This window comes from Vidua macroura, chromosome 1, assembly GCF_024509145.1.
Source record: "Vidua macroura isolate BioBank_ID:100142 chromosome 1, ASM2450914v1, whole genome shotgun sequence".
In the NCBI taxonomy this organism is placed as follows: domain Eukaryota; kingdom Metazoa; phylum Chordata; class Aves; order Passeriformes; family Viduidae; genus Vidua; species Vidua macroura.
Window position 1 is genome coordinate 121,289,081 of NC_071571.1, and position 23,803 is coordinate 121,312,883.

The 23,803-nt window shown below is 38.9% G+C and overlaps 1 protein-coding gene across 2 annotated transcripts; it reads right to left on the reverse strand.

Moving 5' to 3' along the window:
- Positions 1-1,066: 1,066 nt before the first annotated feature.
- TRAM1 (translocation associated membrane protein 1) lies at positions 1,067-20,961 on the reverse strand. Of its 2 annotated transcripts, none has more exons than XM_053971128.1 (11): positions 20,778-20,961; positions 17,934-17,997; positions 17,237-17,358; positions 16,918-17,034; positions 15,956-16,014; positions 15,476-15,560; positions 12,698-12,768; positions 12,504-12,608; positions 11,841-11,984; positions 10,830-10,990; positions 1,067-7,301 (listed from the first exon to the last, which is right to left on the reverse strand). In XM_053971128.1, the coding sequence occupies exons 1-11, from the start codon at positions 20,898-20,900 to the stop codon at positions 7,228-7,230; spliced, it is 1,125 nt and encodes a 374-aa protein (XP_053827103.1). In that variant the 5' UTR covers positions 20,901-20,961; the 3' UTR covers positions 1,067-7,227. The 2 variants fall into 2 exon arrangements, with proteins under 2 accessions (XP_053827103.1, XP_053827110.1); XM_053971135.1 differs by lacking the exon at positions 20,778-20,961 and adding an exon at positions 19,882-19,975.
- Positions 20,962-23,803: the final 2,842 nt, after the last annotated feature.

A 23,803-nucleotide genomic window follows, 5' to 3' on the forward strand; every position in this document is an offset into this window, starting at 1 on the left:
AGTAGGAGTTGTTACAATCATCTTAGATGCCATGTACCCATCAAGACCTGTCCTCACCACCTACAGTAGATTTTCTGTCACCTGACAGGTATAAACAGTGGCAAGTAGCTCTGGTTCTTGAATTTATGTGTTTTCCATTGATTTTCTAACACAATTTCTTTTTAAGCCACAGTTTAAGCTATGATGTCTAACAATGAAGTCAAGAACAAGACATGCCTTCATGAAAGACAAATCTTCACTTAACATTGTCTTTCAATTAGTTTGAGGATTTAAAAGTTACAAATGCAGGTTTTTAAGAATGAAATATTTAAGTAGTTCAACAGCTCTTCAAAAGCAACAATCTGATGTGTCTTGAACTGAAGTGAGTACAGAGCTCATGGGATCTGTAGATACTCCCTCTACAATGTACCAAATCAAACCTAATGGAAAGTAACATTCACCGTAACAGTTTTCTAAAAGCAGTCTAACTTTCCCTAAGTTGGGTACAGTTCTCAGATGCCACCACATTGCCAAATCACCAACAGAGCAGTGTGGAGGCTCCAATTAAGATTGGATGAAATTTTGCTCTTCTGTATCAAGGGAAAATTAAGTCTACAAAGGCTTTAAAAGTTGTTCAGCTGAAGGGAGTGGACACATCAGAATAGCAAGTTCCCAGGCACCACCAGATACTGCCCAGCACAGCTCTTGGTGTTCTCCAAGTTCATGGTTACTCTCAAGCTGGAAAGTGCTACTCAAAGGACACAAAATGCTGCACAAACATTACAGCAAACAAGCCTCTCCCCTTCCCAAGAGGGAGGGCCAATGCAGTTTCTCAAGCTGGCAGAAGGTTTGAAAATCACAACTCCTGATAATTTTGTGCAAGATCCAGCTCCAGCCTGAGTTATAAGCCATTCCTCTTCAGCCTAAGCAGATTTCCCATCTCTGGTGTTCACTGGTTCAAGTGAATATCCCCGAACAAAACACTGTATTTGCCTTTGAGCAGTATCTCCCTGATGCTGCTGGACTGTAAGCAAGGCCAGAAGCAATTGACATGCTTCCATTTTTGTAACAGACTATTCAAGCACAGTTTTAATTCGATATTCTTTATTATGATATCCAGGAAAACAATATCAAGGTGATTGCTTATTACAGCTTCCACAGACTGGGGCTCCAGACCTCATTGTCCTGGGTACACACGCGCACGCACACACACGCACGAAAGACAACCTTTGCCACAAGAACTTACAATCTACATAAACAAAACAAAGAGAATGATTAATCAAGAAACAAAGAGGAGGAATCACCTGCGTGAGAACATGAGTTAAGTTTTGGCTTGGTTTCTAGTCTGGAGTTCAAGAGTTGAAATTCCTACCCTGTTACAGTATTCTTATTACCATGGGCTGAATATTTATCTGTTGATTACAATGCAAGATACAGTCTTCAACATTTAAAAGCAAATATAAGGAGACACAAAGCTCTAGACCATAATTTTTCATGTCGTATGCAGCAAAACTACAGTCTAGAGATTTGGAGATCTTAGGTGCCCAGTTTCCTAAATGAGAAAGGCAGTGACAGTGAACTGCAGTATGCAAAGCAAAACCATCCAGGAATATCAACTTCTGTTAAACCAGACTGACCAACATTTTTTTTTCAGTTCAGTATATCATATTGCCTAATGCTCTTGTGTGTGGCATGAAGAAGTAACAACTGTGTTGTGCTGAACGATAATGCCTGACCTTTAATGTTAACCACAATAAATATGGACAAAGAATGAATACTGAAATGCTATTGAACTATAAAGCTACATTTTAGCTGCTCTGATTCTGCAAGAAGTTTCAAACACAAAAGAAGAAAAAGGAGTTGTCATTTCTGGCACTCACATCATAGACTTGCCATCCTTGAGCTGGATAAAACTAAAGTATCTGCAGAAACCTAAAATAAAAGTGACAGGACACATAGAAAGAGATCAAGAGCAAGTGTATTGGATTCAAAACTAGGCCGTACGCTTTTTTTTTTTAAACCAGAAATAAAAGTTGTTGCCTTTTGAATTGGCAACATCAAAAGAGCTTCTCTAAAAGGCAGAAAACAGTCAACCTACTGCTGCTGCAGCCCAGCACTCCTCACCCATTGATCATCAAAGGGAATGGACAGGGGCAGATGCCAACAGCAGTCCCATGTCACCCACAACAGCACTTGTTATGTGGATGTGAGCTATATCCAAGTTGTATTGCATTTTATTCATCCTAAAGAGTTTCAGTTCCCATTAAGAAGGTTCTGATGACACTCAACATATGGATGTGCATGTTTCTTTTGCACGTCTGATCCAAAAACACTCCAGCACTGATCCTGAAGAACACACAAAATTCCTTATTGTGTACAGATTTAGGGTTATCAGATCCAAAACTGAACAGTTCAGGGAGCAGTGTGAAGAGGCCATACTCACCAGACATCCACAACAACAACTTACAGTATATAAAATAACCCCACCAACGAACATAGGCTAATCCAGTGCTCTAAAGATAATCCACAGCTCACAATGTAAGAAATTCAAATATGATGAGCAGATGATAACTGACGTCAGTCCTTTGAAGCATTTTTCTTTTTAAAGGATTTTCTAAATATTCCCCAAGCTTTCATTTTGTAGGACATTCTTATACCCTGCACCAGAAATAACCTAAGTATTTGCATAACCAGATTCAGGCATTACACCACAGCCCCCCCTCCAGATACCATCTCTGTATGCAGGCTCCCACCAGCCTGTAAACGTTACAAACATCACCACTGTCTCTACTTTGTGTTCAAGTCCCTTCAATACTGACATTTTCCAGACAGAACAATTAGGACAGCAATGATCACCACTGCACAGGGAGCCTATTGAAACTGCCAATCTCCAACATTTACAACACAGGCCCACAGGGCTGAGTCACAAATGGAACCAAACCCAAGTATGACCTAGGAATCAGCTGGTGAACTTCCTGAAAACAGGAAAACAAAATAAGAGAAACCAAACAATCCTCCCCTCCATGTACCAAGACTCACATACAGTGCAATTCTTGTGAAGCTCTCTGGAAGACCTCTTCCAGTACATAAAGGGTTGATGTAGAAAAAAAAAAAATCTCACACCAAAAAAGCAAAAAACCCCATAATTTCCTGGCTGTTAAGGAAAGCAATGTTATTTGTTTGATCCAGGACAATCTACATTTTCAAAATCCCTATTTCTACACTGCCAGGATCCTCTTTGCACTGCTTGGAAACCCTGATGACAGATAAGAGGTATCTCAGTACAGTAAATCACAATGAGTATTTCCCCTTCTCCCACAAGATCTGAAAAAAATCCATTAATACTTCATAGATTTGGCATGTAGGAACTACCAGAGAGGCCAGGTCCCTTCTGGTACTGGTGACTGGAAGCCTTTAAAGATCTCCCACACTGTAATCTAGGGTAATTTTTAAGCAACATGCTGTTGAAAGAGGCAGCAGCCTTAGAACCTGATTGTTCTTTCCCTGCAACTTTTCTTCTTGCTTACACATAATTACTTGTAAAACTCTGGGGTTGCTATCAGGCAACTAACCCAATGGAAAAAACCCAAACATCCTTGTTTTCAGGTGCACCAGCTCCCTGGTCTAGCTCACCATGCAACCAGAAAGGCTGGTGCTAGCTAAGGCAAGGGATAGAGCAACCATTCTGGCAGCAACCCACATTACTTTCAGGCTAGCATGGCTATGGAAATCCTCCCTTCCCTTTCATAGCAAGTTTTGCCCCCAGCAAAATCAACTCAGGTGCAGTCAGTCAGAAATGTTCAAAAAACAAAGGACTGCAGATGTGTATTGACCCTTTTTACAGAAGTCCAATTACCTATACCAGAGAGAGGACCACACTGCTTATTACGATTCTGTGTACTTTAAGTCCATAAACACAACTAAAATTTTCAAAGAAAAAGAGTATTTAGAAAAAATACCAAACACTTACAAATAACTGCTGATTTTCTAAATGCATTATCCCAACATACATAATTACCTTCAGCATAACCTAAACTTAGAGGAAATAGCCTATGCATTTTCTCTGCTCAGCAGATTCCTTCACCATTCCTAAGTGTGGGCATGGGATCACCAGAAAAACAGAATTTCCAAAGAGTATTTTCACATTCATGAATGATTCACACAGAAGAAATCAGTCTTTGCAACCAGTCAAGGAGAAAGTGTCCAGATGAAAACTAAAACTCTGAAAATTAATTTCAGCTGCTCTGCATTCCTTGTTTGTACTTTGAAATTAAATATAACCACTTTAAAAGTAAAATACTGGTTTTGAGAGAATATTCTGGCACCAAACCTACATTTGGGGCTCAAAAAAGGCTTGAAATCATCTGTTGTTAAATCTTGAAAAGTTTTGACAAGATGAGGCAAAGAGAAGGAGGTTTAAGAAAAAGAAACAAACCAAACAAACTCTCTCCACTGTCTAATTATTCAATTCAAATCCATCTAAATGGACAAAGCTTTCTCTTTGTGGGACCTCGTAATTGATGAGGATAAATTAACTACTGCCTATTTTATTTGGAGTAGGATATAATAATGAACTCCTCAGTCATTTCCATTTCTAATTTTCTTGATGCCATAATTAAAGAAAACATGATTAGACAACTAATCTTCTTCCATCTTACTGAAACTCAGATTACAAGCAAAGAGCCAAAACTGCAATAACATTTGAAAATCAATTTTAAGCAATTCAAAAGAAGTTATCCAGCCAAACAATACTCTAACACTAAAACAAATAATATCAAACTAGAAATTAAATATCTTCTAAGTTTATGAGTGTTTCCATCCCAAGGCAGATAATTAAAAATTACTGGTATTGCCTCATATTTATCAAACATGATAAATATGCATTTTTAGTTATGAGAGAAGAGACAGAAAATACTGGCTTCCAACGCTCTAACAAAATTCTAGAACAACTGTTGTTACTTTCTATTACTTGGTAATAGATACCAACAACTCCTATAAGGCAATGATGAATATTAAGCCATTGTGGAAACAAAAGTGCTTTTGTAAATGTCCAAAGGACAAGAATGTCCATCCATAAGGCCAAAAGGAGACAAAAAGCAATGTCAGTAATAACAGTCAAGAATATATTTTTCTGAAGTTTTTGGAAATTAACCTGAAGTCATTTCAAGACTACTGCATCAAAGAATGAGGTTTACAAGAGATAGTTTGCCTTGCCTTAGGGAAACAACTATTACAACCCTCAGACTCCTATAAGTCTTGAAGATCTCAAGAAGTACCTTAAATGACCGCTTCGTAATTTGTTCCTCCACCCTTTATGGTTCTTTCAGCCCCAGTACAAGCAGATACCACAAGCAAACTGATTTAGAGCCCAAGCACCAGACTAGACACTTAAAATGTACCCCCTTTGGCTTAAGGTACAAGTTGAGAGCAAGGCACACAGAATCTTTGAAGGTTTTTTCTAGAAACATCAGACACAAAACATGATTTTGAACAACAAGTATATAATGTATACGTTTCTCTCAGAAGTTCCGAGTTCCAGTTTTCCACTTTTGTGGTCAGGTTGGACAGATTCACAGTTCTACATGGGATGTCACAGGACATGGGATACCTACTTCTACTGAAGCAGACTGGGCATACTAGAGGGCACACTACCCCAGAGTCCTCAAGCTAAGCAAGTACAAGTCTGCCAAGTCCACTTCAGGAGCTGTGAACCACATACTTGGGAATTGTGTCTGTAACCAGCTGAAACATGTAATAAATTATACTGTAATAACTCTGAACAGCACTAAACAACTGAAGAATGGATAGTTTCTTGTAGTGAGAATTTTGTACTAGAAATGTTTATTCTGAATAGTAAGCAATTGAACTGTAGAAAATACAGAATGCAGATTTATCATTTTGTTGGGTATAAACTCCATTATAATGACAGTTTTTAATTAAAATTATTTTATTTATCAGCTTGATTGTTCATAATTATTCCTTAATCAAAAAGCAGTTCAATACTTGGGTTAACTTGATAGACTAATTCAGCAACTTCTTCTTAAGACTGCAATAACTGTCTCACTCATTCTCAAGTGAAATAGGTTGAATTATACCCATTACAAAAGTGTACAGAGGAAACATTATCTGCATATTAAACTGGAAAACTAACTGGACAAGGTTTCACATTGAATACAATTATGAAAGATAATGGAAAAATTCTTAAATTTAGATTTTTCCAGTTGTAGCAGAGGTCACAATAAATCAGTTTTAAGAAGCTGTAGCTTTTAAATATTTTTTTCATAAAAATATATATAGGAGAAATCAAACTATTTCCTAACAGAGGTGAAACAAAGCAAAGCAGTTAGAATAAAGGAATGTTTCTCATCACTTGATCCATTTATCTAATTCCCTCTTCATGGAGCACTGATTGCCTCCCAGAACAAACACAACATATTGTAATAACCTCCACCTGTAAAATCAGACAGACAAGTTTTCAAAGAAGGCCCAATGCACACTAATTCTCCAAGATACATACACTTCAAAAGCACAGACAGAAGTGGACAGTGCTACTCAAAGCAACTCTTTCTATCACCATACACACTCCCTTCTAATTTTCAGGTGCTAAAAGCTATACCTCAAAAAAGTGTTGTGCTCCTCGTAAGAGATTTCTAACCAACAAACAATAAGACTCTGCAACTTTTCCAATTAGTTCAGTTTTGTTTTAATGATACGGGGCAATTCTTAGAGCAGACATTGTGCAGCTATAGTAACTACCAAATAAAGAGGTCTATTGGTGTGGTCTTGGAATCCCAAATTGAAATGTAAATTTGAGTCAAGGTAACTAACTGAAAACCCAGAGTATCTGAATATGCATACTATGTTTTTACTTCAATTTTGCAATACTTCTTGAGGAACTTGGAAAAAGTGAAGTTGGTAGAACAGTATCACCAAGATTACAAAAACTGGAAGGAAATAATACACTGCAACAGTGATCCTCATTAAGTTATTTCATCACAGTAAATATTTAAAAAAGTGTCAATGTGTTTTAAAAAGTGTTGAATCCTCCCCCCAAATATTTGAAGAGAGATAAACCTTTTTCCTTAGTCAAAATGGTTTTTTAAAAAAAGTTTCTCAAAACAACAGCAATAATCAAAAAACATGAATTGTATTTTCTTTAATCCATAATATCTCTAGTGCTGAAGGGCCATCCATGTAAAAAGCAGATTCTTTGGGGACATTAGTCAATTAACTTAAGAAAACCCAGTTTTACGAGGATTTATCCTTCCTGCTGCGAGGCGAGTCTGCTCCATTTGAGGTCACTGTTCCATTTATTCCATTTTCTAGAAAAAAAGAAAAAAACACTTTTCAAATACAGTGAGACCTTCATATTTTATTACATTTTTGTGGGTTCTACACAAACAGCCTTTAACTTCTTTTCTGATGTACCTTCTTCGTTAAACCTCTTAATTGTCATTCAGAGCACAACAGTATAATGAAGTTTTTTCAAACTGCAATATTTAAAGTTTACTACAATAAATTCCAGTTTCCTGATGTGGCAAGACACTGAAATCTGTCCATTATATACATCTAGACTGAAAATGAAGACCAGTTATGATATTTTAGAAGACATTTTGTGCAAAAGTAAAGTACAACTTGAAGATGAAATGGCTCTGTGAAATTTTGGACACAGTATATACAGAGATCTCTGCTACAAGTCTTAATTATTTATCCCACCTACCTCATAATTCTTGCTAAAATTACACTCCTTTGCTTACCTTTACAAGTATTTGATACATAGAGGAAATCCCTTATACACAGATACACTCACATTTTTTAAAGCATAAACTTTAACATACAGAATCCACTTACTTTATGATGAAGATATTTACATAGATAAGACAGACAGAAGTAAAACACTAGTTCAGATATGCAATGAGTATGTGTAGGTGGAAAGAGTTCAAGATCAGGCACCTACCTAAGAACACAAAGGTACTTGAGATGATAGTTTGTGCTTAGATTTAGCTGTTTGTTATTTCTTATTTATATTATAGTCTCATAGGTAGTGTTTTTTGGGTAGTTTTTTACTAATAAGATATAAAATGGTTAACAATTTTTTGTTATAAAGTTTTTTAAGGTTAAACTATTTAATTAAGAAATTATACTTAAATTATTTTCACTTTTAATCTAATAACTAATTAGTCAAAGTCCGCAATGCAGACTTTTTTGTCTAATTACAAAATACTATTTAAACTTAAGAAGAAGAGGGAAGAAGAAAGTAAAGAAGGACTAGCTTATGCTTTGCTTTACAACTTCTATCTTGTTCTATATATATTATTTTAGAACTTCAAACTCTAAATTTTTTACCTTGTGATATTACACTCTTCTAACTAACTACGCACTCATAATCCTAGTGTTATCAGTTAATTTTGGAAGCCTTCTCCACAGCTTCAGGTCAAATGTAGTGCTCTCCTGGGAGTTGGAGTGTGTCAGCACAGAAAGTCTAAAATTCTCAGCATCCAGAACTCCAACACTCCCTTTATTCATTTTCACCACAACCAAGGAAACAGATGTTGCCTGACAGTAACTATATTTATAAAACAGATCTAAAGAGCACAGTGCATAGCCAGCTACAATGCTTGCAGCCTAACATCTCTGCTCTGACTCACATCATTCTGACTTCAAGCAACAGCTGCTGGTTTTTTGGGTGCTTTTAAACAATTATAATATATAAATATTGATATATTTTTACAAAGGACTGGGTAAACTTATTTTTTCTATCTGCAGAAGTGCTGAAGGTCACTAGAGTATGGACAGTCTACAAAAACAGCTGTTGGCCTCCCTCTTTCTCCCATGACACCCAAATGCTCCCATTTATGCAAACAAGCAACAAAAAAATGTAACAATGACAACTACACATGAGCACAAGACCAGACACAGGCCCAAAGAGTCAAAGTCTGTTTGACCACATATCTGGCTGTAAATGACACCACCATTTTAAGCCTACATAAGGTGGCTTTGGATATTTCTGAAAATGTTTGAATTATTTTTAAATAAAGAAACTTACATATAATTAATTAGATCCAAGCCAGCTAACTGAAATCATATTTTCTTAAACAGTTTAGGTAAAACAACAAAGAACATGAATCAGTATGTGGCTATATATCTCACCTACATCACCAGCAGGATTTTTTACTGTCATTTCTTGCTTTTGGCATAGACTAAAAGTAACACATTTTATTGTGCCCTGGCTCCCCCCCAAAAAAATTCAACCACACACACACACACACACAAAAAAAAGTGTTTTAAACAATTCAGTTGCATATATTACTCTTTCAAAAATACTGCTTTGCTGTACCCTATGTAAGTGTTCTGAACAGATAATGTAACAGGAGTATTCAAAACAGAAGAATTTGAATGGAGTTCTTTTATGTTCATTACAAATAAGGAATAAAATTCTTCAGTGTTCAAGACAGGCATAGTTAAATTATTCTGTGAATTAAACCACAACTCCAATTAACTGACTTTTTCACTATTTGTTTATCACTTGCAAGTCTCCACTGAAGTTGGGTGAAACCCAGCAGATTCACTGAATTACATGAATGAAATAGATTAAGAGATTTTTAAAAAGCTATTACATTTCTGACTCCCTGACCAAGGCACATATTTTAAAATTATTTGACATAAAATACTTAAATTAAAAAAAAAACAACAAAAAAAACAACCATAGTGAGAAGGCCATGAACATGAAGCTCTGATTAAACAGGACACTTACATAGGAAACTATCTTCACTCAATTAAAAAAAAAAATTCCAACTGAATTTTCAGATGAAAAAAAAACCCTAACACTACACAAAAGCCAAGTTGTGATAATTACAAATCATCTAAAGGGAGTGCAGCAGTACTCTAAAACACTTGATTTTAATAAAAATAGAAACTTGGGAGAAATAAAAAAATTATTGATCTCCCACCACAAATCTCAGTTCTCAGTGCAAATAGTCTTGACACACACTACTTTCAATATATCAAAAAGTGGAACAGATTGGTAATACATGATTGGGAGCAAAGGATCATGCTGAAGAAAGCTTTTGAAACAACTTCTGCCATTTCAAAAGGGTGCAGAAGTTATTCAAGCTAGCAGTTAAATACACTGGAGTTGAACTGTTGGTGCAACAGATATACTGAAGTACAGGGATTTAATTTTTTTTTTTTTAAAAGAGCACATAATTTTTTCTCAGAAGAAAGAGCATTCTGTTCATCTTTCATACCCTTTCCACAAAAAAGGTGTGACATAATTAAAAAGTCAAACCTGGACTCTTCAGTTAATTTCCAAATACTTCAACACAGGTTTAGAGTAGTAAGGTGTTATTACCTTTCCTTAAAGAACTACCAATTCCTGGTTTTTGTAAAAACAGTCCAACACAAAACTTTTTACTGTGTGGATCATCAAACTATCTCTTTGCTCTAAATCCTCAGAATTTTGTGGCAATGAAAAAGAAGCTTGAAATCCACAGCAAGAAAATTTTACAAATAAATGTCTAAGAGAAGAGATGTAAAATTGCATCTGTTCCCTTTATGTAAGAGAACAAAACATAAGCATGACACACTTTGTTCAAGTAATGAAATTAAAGAGAATAAAAATATCATGCTGCATTAACTAAAAAAACTGCAGTAATTCCTTAATTTGGGCAGTTAGAAAACCCAACAATATATAGTGGTTTTTCTTAAAAATCAATTCTTCCCACAGTAATATTCCCCAGTACTGCTTCTCTAGCTGAGTCATCTCAATCAGAAGTTAAACAAAATGCTTCTTTAGTGACCTGAAGTTGGTTTTGAGAAGTCAAAGGAGCAGAAAAACTGAAACTACAAACCTCTTTCTTTTCTGGAGGTCTTTCCTTTAGCTGATACAAACTTCTTTTTCACTGACTGAGGCTGAGAAGAAGAATGCTCTCTCCACCTCCGAAGCTGGAAATTAATGAACTTCCACATCATAAATGCTTGGGTCATGCAGATGGAGGCCAGCACACTGATTCTAGAAACAAATAATAGGTAAAGTTTTATCAGTAACTTTGCCTCATTATTCAAACAAAAAAGGAAGATAGAACACCTCAGGATTTTTTTTCCACCCACTCCTCCTGGTAACATCCATTTTCTGAGCCAAGAGTTCACTTGCATAGGCTTAAGTACAGATGATCAAAACCAGATAGAGTGATAGTGAAAACTTTGCCCATCAAAACTGACAAGTACTACATTTCTTTCCTACTGTCTTTCTCAGAATTACTCTCAGGGTACCAAGCAGTACCAGCTGAAAATGGTTTAAGACTGTCTTGCAGCTCAGAGTATCAATTTTGCAAGGTAATGCTGACATTGTCAAAGTTTCAATAACTTCCTTTTCTGCAGTCATAAGAAGGCAGGCAGTTGGATCACACAGCAGCAATAGGAGCCATAAGAAAGGCAGAGAAAGAGGCAGTAATCTGCAAATGAGACCAAAGCTGCTCTGGGCACAAATACCTTGACCTCTAAGATAGCAATTGTATTTAGAATTAAATTTATTAACTTTAAAACATTTGAAAGTAGTGTCTGTAATATATTCCTATTAATTCTGTTTGTTTGGTTTTGCTTTTTATTTTTTTGGTTGCTTGGGTTTTTTTTAACAAAGAAAATAAGGGTAACCAGTTACAGATTTCTCAGCTGTAGACTAAATGCAGTCAATTCATTTCACTGCGCCTTAAAAGTTTCTTACATAAGCTATTCCTATTGATCCCATTGGTTGCATGAAAACAATGATTCAGAATTACTGGCATTAGTACCATGCCACTTACGTTGTGTATTTAACATGGGTTTACAGCACACGCTTAAGAACTGTTCCAGGTTTACTATACCTAACAGCCAGGATATTAAAGTTCCCAGTACTGAAATTCAGCTGCTGATCTTCTGCTCTTGCCAGTCCAAAGCCAAATGTGAGGACTGAGAGAATCAAGGTGAGAAGCCTTCCCAAAACAAAAAGAACTGCCCACAGTGAAAATCTAGAAATAGAAACACCACAAACATTAAATAAAGTTTCCATTCGAAACACATGCACTAACAATGCAAATTTCTTTGAAATGTAAGAACTTACCTAAATACATGATTTTGCACCTATCTTAAATTCATCTTGTATTATGTTATGAAAACTGATTTCAACTCAGAGGAAAGTGTTTTGCAGTACTATTAGAACAAAAGCACATTTTCAGTTCCTACAGTGCTGGCTGTATTAGCAATCTATCCTGTTCCTTTCTCTACAAAACGTAAAAAAACTCCCACATTGGTATACATTGAGTGATTTATTTAATTGAATACTGCTATTAATATTTACTTAAATAGGCTAAAACAAAGTAGAAAGCATACTGATGATTTAGAAATATAAGTACTAACACTAGTCTGGACAACTGTGGTTGCTTAAGAAACACTGTTTGAACTCCCTTGTAATTTTGGTTTCTGGTTAGTTAAATGCAAAAGGCTCTAAGACAGAAATTACAGGATTTTTAAAGACAAAGACTATTTACCCTTTCTGGTATTTTTCATCACTGAAGTAGAAAAGACGGGATATGTGGAAAAGAAATTCAACGAAGTAATGCAATACCAGAAGAACAAGTCCAAGGTGGGTCAGACTATCAAAACAAATAAAACAAACATTCAGACGTTTTGTTAGATATTTAAGGCAAAGAATGGAGCCAGCAAAATTTTACAATTTACTTACTTCAGGAGATAGGCTCCAGCAATATGAAAGAGGTAAAGTCCAATGTAGACAATCTGGCGAAAGATATCTTCCTATTTGGAAGAAAAGAGTGACCATGTGTTATACACAATGTTACACAGTACTGTACTATGTTATCTGTTATTACAAACTATTCCCTAGTCTTGGAAATTCTTCTTGGTGTATCAGCTACCTTAACGTGCTCTGGTCTGGCACTGAATCACTCAGCCTGGAACATCTAATTCCACACATAACTTATTGCTCACTTACCAGTCACAGTCAGTATCTTACATGTGCTACTATGAGAAAAGGCATCAAACATGGAAAGATGCTTTTAAAAAGGATCCACTTTCATTTGTTATGACCACTGTGAATATATACAAGTTATTACATTTCTTATTTGGTATGTATTACTGTATCCTGTATCATCAGATCCTACAGTTCCACATGTTTGCTGCCCATCAAATTGTCAGATTGCTACAGAATAAAATAACAGTCTACAAATCAAAATGAAAGGTTTTCCAAGTGTTGACATCAATTTTAAAAAGTCAAGGCTATCCAAAATTCTGGCACACTGTTTCTGGCAGATACAAAGAATATTGTTACTAACCAGTAAAGCACATGGTCCCACTTTAAGTCAGGCTTTAGTCAGCCCTATTAAACTGAACACTTCATGGAGATGAAATAAGAAAGAGCAAGACACACAGCACATGGAAAGCAGATTGTGCCATCTGTGAACAAAAGAACTCCTGAAGAATGCCAGACCACAATAAAAATCTCTTTTGGAGTGGTAGCAGAATACATTGAGTTGTGCTTAAGAAAACTTCTTTTTGGAGAGATTCTCTAAACTTCAAGCAAGGATCTTTAGCTTTATCTTGTAAAAAGGGCCTAAAATTTTAATCTTACAAGAGCTACACTATGTTATTCAATACTCAGTATCACATCCAACAAACCTACAGAATCAAACAATTATGACAACAGCAAACATCACCCTCATAATACACAAAGAGCAAGAAAACAGGTGGAGAAAGACCTACTCTAAATTATCTGAAAGAAAATTAAAAATTGGTTATTTCAGATAAAGACACAGTAAATACACACACTTGGTTTCTCCAAGCACAACCAGGACCAGCCTACGACACTTTAACTTTAGAACTGAGATAACATTTAAGCAGCCCATGCTGCCTGCTTAAACAAACTGTCAGAGACTGCAGGCCTTGTGGAATAATGCATGAGGTATACATGACTATAGAGGAACCAGAACTGCGAAGTTCTTTTCTTGTTTATGTCAGCAAAATAGATAACTAGGCCTGAGTAAAAGCTGCCAGTTTGTTCAAGAGAAGGAATAAGGCAAGTAAGCCAAGATGGTAGAGGTTAAGCTATGGTTGAAGAAATATCAACAATGCTAAAACAAATGAACTATCACTCTTTAAACTTCATGCAGAAGTCAGAGGGCACAATTTCAAGGAGACCAAGTAAAACACTACTATTCAACAGACAGCACTTAGGCCACTTGTGACAGCTTTCTTGAAGTTATTTTAAGAAAAATCTCCACACTTGGTTGTGAAGTCAAATTTGGAAGGTATCACTAGCACAATAAGAGAACGTCAGCTGCAGTGTTTCTGCAATATAGCATTTATACTGCAGCTGAGCAGCATAAAACCAGTGCATTTTGTTACTATTTAACTAAGCCTCTTCTAGGCTCCTGTACAAAGACCTGTGGTTATGTAACACCTATGTTTCATTTTCTTGAATAAAGCAGAACAGGCAAAAGAGATGCAACCTAGTTACAGAATGTTTTGGGCTCAAAGATACCTTTGTAGATCACCTAGTCCAACCTCTATACCATGGACACCTATCACTTGTTCAGGTTGCTCAAAGCCCCATCCAGCCTGACCTTGAACACTTCAAATGAAAACAAATTCACACTTCTCTGGGCATTGTGTTCCAGTTTCTCACCATAAAGAATTTTTTCACATCTATTCAACTTTTCAAAACCTTCTAAATCTACTCTAAACTCTTTCAAAAACACTGTTCCTTGTCACTACAGACCCCAATAAAAAGTCTCTCTCCATCTTTCCTATAAGCCCCTTTCAAACAGTGAGAGGCCACTATAAGCTCTCCCCGGAGCCTTCTCTTCTCCAGGTGGAACGCCCCCAACTCTCTTAGCCTGCCTTCACAGAAGGGGTGCTCCAGCCCTCTGTTCATCTCCACGGCCCTCCTCTGGACCTGCTCAAACCAATGCACACTGTTCTTGTGCTGGGGACCCCAGAGCTGGATGCAGCACTCCAGGGCAGTCTCACCAGAGCACAGCAGAGGGGAAGAATCCCTTCCCTCAACCAGCTGGTCCCTGCTTGTTATGCAGCCCAGGTGACACCTGCTTTTTTGGGATGCAAAGGTACATTGCCAGCTCATGTCCCATTTTCATCCACACATTTAAATGCTATTTAAATCAAATCCCAGACTTTCATACTCCTTTGATGTATAGAATTATTCACAGTTTATATTCTACACCTATATCATGATTCATGAAGCAACTGTGATTTCAATGAGCCTATTCAGACTATCAACTCTGAGAAACAAAGGAAAAAAAAACCCAAGAGTTGAAAAGAAAATCTCACAATCACTTGCTTGAGGGAAAATTCTTCCAGTGGATGAGAAACACTAGTGATTTTTATTTACACAACATATATTTAGCAATTTTACTGCAATTAGGATTTAACTGAAAAGAAAAAAAGCCACCTTGCTCTGGAGTTCCTCCCATTTACATTTTGAACTTACTTTTTTTGTTTTCTGAAAGTACAGTTCAGGAAAAGCATGAAACCAGTATGCTAACTGTAAGATGTAGAAAAACTTCATTTGAAACCTGTACAATACAGCAAGAATTGAAGAATATTATTTATTATGAATAAACTTAAAACATTTCAGAAGCTTCTAGTGAACTCATTTTATCACTGTCTCTTAAAGAAAGAAAAAATACAGATCCTTCATGCCAGCCAAGTCTAAACTAATATCTTTAATAACAAAATCATTCAGACAAAGTTTGCAAAAATGGAATTCTTTAAGTAATAATCTACACAAAAAAAACTTTGTATGCTACAAGTTGTTAAAGAATTGAGCCCACATAAATACAAGCAAAACCACATTAGTGACTAATATAGTTTTACAAACTACTTATTCTACACAGATTGTACATGACACACCCTAGGCTTAAAACACTCCCTCCTCTCCCCCAGCAATCCTCGAAGGAAGAGGCCTTACGGAATCAGAGTGTGCGGATAGTCCCTCCACAGAGAGGTGGGATCTGATATATAGTTCTCCTAAAAAAAGAAAAGGACAAACAAAAAACCCAAATAAACACTCTAAGATGCTACTTTCTGGTCAGAAATAATGACTGGGTGTACATATATGCATTTATGTATGTGCACATGTGTATACACAAAAAATACATATACATACACAAGTAAAAGCTGCAGATCCATAAATTTACTTTTTTGAAAATCCCCAAAAAATCACAAATAAACAAAACCAAACCAACCAAGAAAACAAATCCCCAAAACAAGAGTTGCATGGGCTTAGGAAAATAAAAAGCAACAAAACAAATCAGGCAATTTTTCAAGATAGAACGTCCTTATGAGATGGAAATTATTCCAGGATTACTAGCCACAAGTCTTCTCTTGTAAACTGCTGACAAACTTTCAACTTAACTAAGAGAAAGAAAGGTTTTCCATGAGTTCTTATGTTAAAATAAAGAAAGAAAAAAAAAAAAAAAAAAAAGGCAAGTCTTCCCTTTCTCTGAGCTAAGCTCATATACATCCAGCCACTAGCAAAGAGTATGTCACCTAAAAGCACACAGCGACCTGAGGTTACAGCAATCTGTCATATACCCATTCCCTAGGTTCCAGAATGCTATGTGTGGTGTTTTCTAAACATTTATTTTATGTTAATAAACCAATGCTAAAAAACCTACAGAGAATTAAATACCACAATAAAGTTAAATGGTTTTATCTTATTCAGTTTGACAGTAAATCTACTCAAGACTGACCAACAGTAACACTACTGACTTTATACTCAGTTATGACTAAACAGAATCCTTAAACTTGTCCCCACTTTAAAAATAAAGCCAGCTAAAACCAGAAAAATAAGCCAAAACTATATTTATTATCAACATAAGTGAATTTTTTGAAATCTCACAATAGAAACAGAAGAGAAAGCATACTTACAGAGACAAGAATACTCGTTCCCCAAACACAGGAGAAAAGGTAGAATGCACTAAGTTGCCCAGACTCATTGAACTTGCTATGCTTTGTTTTTGAAAAGTGCATTTTCCTGTTAATTTTCTGAAATGAAAGTCCACTGTTATTCATATGCTGCAGTACTTCACATTTATTTGGTAATTGCATTAGAGTACCTAAAAGTTTTAATGCATGCTTTTACAGTTAAAAAATTTAATGCAGAAGTTTACTTCAAAGTGAATAGTCTTGAAGTCTAATTAAAACCTGACAATTATCTTGATGAAAGGAATTAACATTTTGTACTTACATCCAGTACATACTCCTGAATTATAGCATGTATGATTATTGCTACAAGCATGTAAAAGAAAATTGTAGCCAAGTCTTTGATGCCATAGTAATAGAGAGAGATTGTTTCTGCAGATTGTTCTTCTGAAACACAAAGAGAATTAACTGTTAGGCACCTATACAGTTTAATAGTTCATAAGTTTATTTCTCAGAGTGAAACCATTCAGACAGAAGTAGCTTGTAGTCAGCTGAACAAATAAAAGTCAAATTAAATTGCCACCATGAACTAGGTCACTAGATTGTTTACAGTTATCTTCTCCATCAATTTGACTCTGGAAAGATACTATAAAACTAAAAACTTAAGTGCACTTAGGAAGCTTACCCAAATACACTAAAAGTGGACAATAAAAATATGTTAAACTATCACCCCACTTTGATTATTAAAAATTATCACCTGTAAAGCCAGAGTAAGAATTCATGTGAACTTATCTACCAGTCAGATGGTATTTCAGCACTAATAACGAATCCAGCAGAACACAAACACTGTCTCTAACTTAATTAGTTAAAACAGTGTTTTAATAAAAATAAAGTGAAATCCTTGAAAGCTGACCATTACCTATTGAAAGTGACAAGTTCCCTTCCTGTCAAGTCTAGGAAGCATGGCACACCAATAATGTCTGATACATTGTCTTCTAACTAACCTCCTGCAAGATACATACCTGTGGCAGGAATGGTAACATTATACTGAAGTGTAACAAAAATGACGGCTGCTTTTGCTGTAATCTAAAAGAGAAAAAACCAAAAGTGCTGTAAATTCTAATGGAAATAAACGACATTAAACTGAAAACATTTGCCCAGACTTTTGGCACCCTTGCCCAGCAAGTTTGTCTCCTCCCAAAAAACTGACCAACTCCCATTATCTCACAACTGCACCTGACTTTCCAAGGGCAGCACACATGGCGTGGTCTCTATAGGTTTAATTACAGACTACTCAACCTGCCAAATGAAAGATCCTTGAAAATGTTACTTATATACAGCCTTTCCTGCAAAACTAAAATGAAAACACACGCTACAATTCTGTCTTTAGTCCATACTGTATTATCACATTAACACAATGTGCAATATCAATGAGTCCCTAGACCATGATGTATTCAGCAGTGGCTGAGAATAAACTTTATTTAAAAGTACTTTTCATATTTGACAAAATTTGGAAGTCAGTTATCATATTTATAAATCTGTGGGTGATCCGAAAAATGTGGACAGGGAAGGAAAAAAGGCATAAACAACAGAAAACAATTTCAGGCCAGTGGGATACCAACTCAGTACAATTTCCATTCTTTTGACCCTGGGGATCCTTCGGCAAGAAGCATAAAACAAATTAAATTAAATTTAGCATTAGTGGTACTACCCCTTTATGATGAGCTGTAAGAAAAAACAGAATGAATCAAAACAGTTTGAAGAGAAGATGTTCTCCTAATGGCTTTCTTTGAGGAGTGGGGTGGGGACATTCTAAAATCCCCAATATATAAGATGGAGTACAAGTTATTATTTGTCAATAAGCAGCTTATTTCTTTCTATAACACATCTTCACTGAATCCTAACCTGAATAAACATGCCCTAAATGAGAGGAAAAAATAACTGGGCTTCACCATATTCATGATCAGATGGTTTCTCATTGCTGTAAAAAGCCAGTGTCTATGCGGTAATTAATAGGGCTAACAAAAAACCCAAGGTCCTTAAGTAATCCTGGAAGGGTATGTTGAGTGTCTGAAGATAATGACTAGGTTACTACTAGTATTAATTATTCATAGGAAGTGAGATTTTTAAAACCAGTGCTTTGTCAACAAGCCCTAGATTTTCTATGAAATCCTGAATACGTGGCAGACTGTTCAGACCATGTAACTTCAGGGAATCCAACTAGTTTGCTCAAATTAGTGAAGTTGCCTTGGGCTCCCTATTCTTCAAGGGAGCACTCAGAGGACAATTCGAAACAGTACTCAATTCTGAACTGCCCTTTGAAGGCTCTGTCAGCTACTCTCAATACTGGAATTGTACAAGACAGACAGTGTAAACACCTTAACATACCAACATTAACCACAGCAAGTGATTTCCTGTATCTGTATCAAAGCATTAAAGAAATTGCAACATACCACATCTGTACCAACAATGACACACGGCCTTTTTACACTGGGTTAGAAAACACAGTGGATTAAAAAAACCGGAAACAAAAGAATTCAGCACATTCAATCCCTCAAAACCTCTAAACCTACCAGTAATACCGTTAATACAGTAAGCCTGATGTAGGCACAAAAAGAAACAGTTTAGGTTTACCTCTTTGACTTCATTCCCCAGAAAATCACCATGTAACAGTGCTTTGGTGATTTTTGATAGCAAACCCAAAAACAATAGTGTAGCTGGTCCGCCCTGTTTTCACTTTCTATCTACCTATCTACTTCCTAACTCCAATGGCCTTTAGTGCTGAGCTGTACCAACAGCTGGATGAAACCTTCGTGAAAACCATCCCTATAACAAAAAGGTCCATAAGCCTTAACAAATGTCTGAACAAATGCCTAAAATACCAGAAACATTTAGTCAACAGTGTCTTAATTTGCTGATCAGCGATCTTAGATCACTGATAACATTTTGGCAGTCACACAGGTAAGTTACCTTTCCAGCGCCAAAAGGCACGTTTTAAAGCATCTGCATTCAACATGGGGGCCCAGAGAGCGGAGGGCCTGCAGCAGAGCCAGCCCTCAGGCCGGAGGGAGAGCTCCCCCCCGCCGCTGCCAAACCTCGGCGCACCTCCGAGGCGGGAGGAGGCGGCGGGGGAGCCCAGCCCAGCCGCACGGCGCCTGGAGCCGCCGGCAGCCCCGGGATGCTCCGCGGGCGGGGGCGCGGGCAGGGGGACCCGAGCGGCGGCCGTAAGGACACGTCACCGCTGCTTTCCCTTCCCTTCCCGCCGCGCCGCCCGCCGGGAACCGTAGTGCCGGCGGGGCCCGGCGGGGCCGCGCACACAAAGAGCGGGGGATCGGCTGTCGCGGCCGGGCCTCGCCCCCCGCCCCCTCCCCGCCGTGCCGCGCACTCCTCCCTCCCTCCCCGGCTGCCACGTAACCCCGCCGCCCGCAGGAACTCCCGCCGCCGCGGCGGGCAGCGCGCCGCCCCGCTCCCGGCCCCGCACGGCCTCCCGCCCGCGGCGGCGGGGAAGCGGGACCCGGGTCCTGGCGATAGCCACGGCCGCGCCTGTCCAAGCCGAGCCGGGGAGAAGGGCGTTCCACCCGGGGAAGCGGGGATGCGCTGCGGGGAGGGCGCCCGCGGTGATTCTCGGGCGGTGCGGCGGGCGGGGGTCGCTCCCGTGCCCGCGTACAGCGGGTCGGGCGTGGGCCGGCGGGCAGGTGCGCCGGGAGGCGGCGGCGCTGATCGGGGGCAGCCGCAGGGTTCTACCGCAGCCCGCACAGCCTCCCCTGCTGCCACGGCACTCCCGCGCCCTGTCTCTCCTCCAGCCTCCGGTGGAGCGGGAGGAAGCGGGAAGAGGACCTCCGGCGGGGGCGTCGGTGCCGCCTCACCTCGAACATGAGCCCCAGCAGGAAGATCATGGCCATGCAGGACACGATGTCCGCATGGTTCTGCACGATGAACTCGTGGCTCAGCACCGGCGGGTTCTTGTTGCTCTTCTTGCGGATCGCCATGGCGGGCCGGGAGCTGGGCGCCGCCGCCGCCGCCTCCCCGCTGCCAGCACAGCTCCTCTGGCCGCGGCCAGGAAGAGGCGGAGGGGAGGAGGCGGCCGCGCAGCCGGGGAATGGCAGCGCCGCCGCTCCGCTTCTCCCGCCCCGCCGCCGGCAGCGCCCCTGCCGGCCGGCGGCGCCTCCGCCCGCGCTCCGCCCGCCGGGGCGGCGAGGCCAGCGCCCGCCAATTCAAAGCCACCAACCCGGGGCACGGCGTGGCCGGGGCTCGTCGGCGCAGGCGAGAGGAGCGGAGCCGAGCCCTGTCGTGGCACCCGGGCAGCAGTGCCGGCAGTGCCGGCCGGATGCTCACTGGCGGGAGCCCGAAGCCCGCGCTGTGCACCGGCCCAGCAAAAAACCCCAACTCAGTAACAGAAGGCTCTTGTCAGGTTAAAACGATGAACGAAGAGGTCTGATAAATAAACGGTGATCCAGGCTGAATTCAGAGGTCCTTAAACTCTCGCAAAATTCGTGCTATCTTTATTTGTTAAAGCTTCTGTTAGGCAGATACTCCCAGTGGATATATGGAAAAGAAATATAAAGAAACTGACTAATTTATAGCTGAAATTTAGTGTTGTCAGAATGACTTTTGCTGCCGGCAGCTTATGAATGAATACAGGCGTAGCTATTTGGTATTGTTTTGCTTTGCCAGAATTGAGAGTGTGGACCAAATTCATTGTGTCAGCTGTTTTAAAAAGGTTGATTTCTTCCAACTGTATGGAGCAGTGACTCATGGAACAGATTGATCAGCGTACGACCAGGTTTTTCAACTATGAAACACCTTCATCAGCTGTGTTGATGCTCACAGATCTTTTATGAATTTGTAACGAGACAGCTATATTTAGTGTCTGGAGATGATCTAGGACACTTAAAAATACAGAAAAAGCTACAGAAAAATTTCCCTTCACAGATGGATATTTTTTTTTAAGTTTAAACAGAAAGAGCATTCATATTTTAATCCCAAGATGTTTTGTATTCTAGAAATGCCTTAATCCCCTGAGTGTACCAGTATTGTGTAAAAGTAAGCAGGACATCATTTCAATGTGAAAGTGTATCTCTGACTGCATACAGTTTAGTCATGGATGGAACATACATGTGGGAATCCAGGGCATCCCTGTGGCTGCCCTGGAAGGTCTGGGACCCTGTCAGGGGGTCAGGAACCCCCCTGTACAGAGCCCTGAGAGACACTGTCTCTGATCTCTATCCATGGAAAAGAGTTTTCAATCTTATGGGATGAATTACAAGCTCTGAGTGTTTGTTATAAGTAGTAATTAGTGTGGCACGGGTGCAAAAGTAGAATTTTAGGATTCTAGATAATGGGTTCAAAGGAGTCAAGATGGAGGAAATTGGGTGTGCCTGGTCCTTTTTCTTCTTCTTCATGCCCTCCATGTTTCACTGTGGTGTTGGCATTTTTCTATTGGTTTAGGCTGGGGACACATTGTTCAACATGGGTGATAGATATTGGCATGTTATTGTAAATGTAGCACATGTAGTTTCTAGTATATAATGTTTGTAACATCCCACTGAGGGGCAGAGCCCTGCACGCTGTCCTGTGAGACAGACCTGCTGCAGGTCAGAGAGAAAATATTTTAGATAAGGAGAAATAAACAACCTTGAAAACCAGCAGAGATGAATTACAACTCCTTCTTTGGCAGCGGGGCTGAAAGACAGAGACTTTCTACAGTCAGGATCATTAAAATATCACAGATCCTGACAATACTGTACCTGTGAAATACACTGGGTTGGATTAAAAATTGGACTCCATTTTGCAATATAAGTTTGCATCTATTTCCCATCTCAGACTTAAAAGAAATCAGGTCATCTCATCTCCATAAAATATAACAAGACTTAAGTGGAACAAGACATGCTTTCCTCAAGCTTTAATCAGCAAGTGCCTGGCTAGATATCCTGTCATACAGGCCCTGTTTCAGCTCAGCTGTGTGTTTGTCCCGATGATACACTGTAAACTGCTACACTGAAATGGAAAACAAGGCAATCTGTTGCCTCACCTGAAGTTTCCACACCTTCCTTTTATCAGGCGTTTCCTCTTCTGCCACATGAAGCTTCGTACGGTACTTTAGACAAAGTGGGATGGTCAGCCCTCAGCCTGCTGCTTGCCACGGGTGGCTGGTCTGTTTGCCACATTTCTTTCCAGACATCTGTATTTTCCAAAACTAGGCTTCAAACTGATCACCTTATTTAGGAAGTTCCCTACGATCTGAGTCAGCATCTAGCATCTTATCACAGAAGGCACCACCATGTGTGTGTGTTTGTGTCCCAAAACCTTCCCAACCAAACCAAATATGGTGTTTCAGGTGGCAAGATCATAGAGACTTCGGCAGGAAGCACATTATGACACCTGCAGTAACAAGACACAAACAGCTTTTTATTTGGGAATCTTTCCTGAATTTATGTGTCATCAAGCATGCTTAGAGAGAGAACCAAGAACAGTATTTTAAAACAAATATAAATAAGTAAATCAGCAAGGAACAGAATGGAAAACTTCAAAAAAGATGATATCTACCATCAAATGTCTAGGTCTTAAATGTAATAAAGGATGTTGCTTTTCAGGACAGGTTCTTGAAATTAGCTAGCAGAAAGGCTGGAAATATGGTTTGTGCTTCCTTCTGGCCCCAGCTGTTTAGAAAGTTATCCCAGTAACTGGTATTATTAGCCTTTCTAACCTATTAAGACAGAAGTAGCCCCCTCCCCTCTTTTTATTTGTAACCTTTAATGTATTCTCAACAGATGAATATCTTCATGTGAAAGGGCTAATCCTCCTTTTTGTACATACATGGCATATCTTACATTGTCACCTTTTAAAAATGAACACTGCATTTGACATGATAATCAACAAGGAGCCTTGAGAC

Coding starts and splice junctions, on each gene's coding strand:
- TRAM1 (XM_053971128.1), bottom strand. CDS start 20,900: ATGGCGATCCGCAAGAAGAGCAACAAGAACCCGCCGGTGCTGAGCCAC. Junction 12,769..15,475: donor ACTTTCAGAAAACAAAAAAA/GTAAGTTCAAAA, acceptor TCTTCCAAATAG/GAAGATATCTTTCGCCAGAT. Junction 11,985..12,503: donor GATGAAAAATACCAGAAAGG/GTAAATAGTCTT, acceptor TTCTATTTCTAG/ATTTTCACTGTGGGCAGTTC.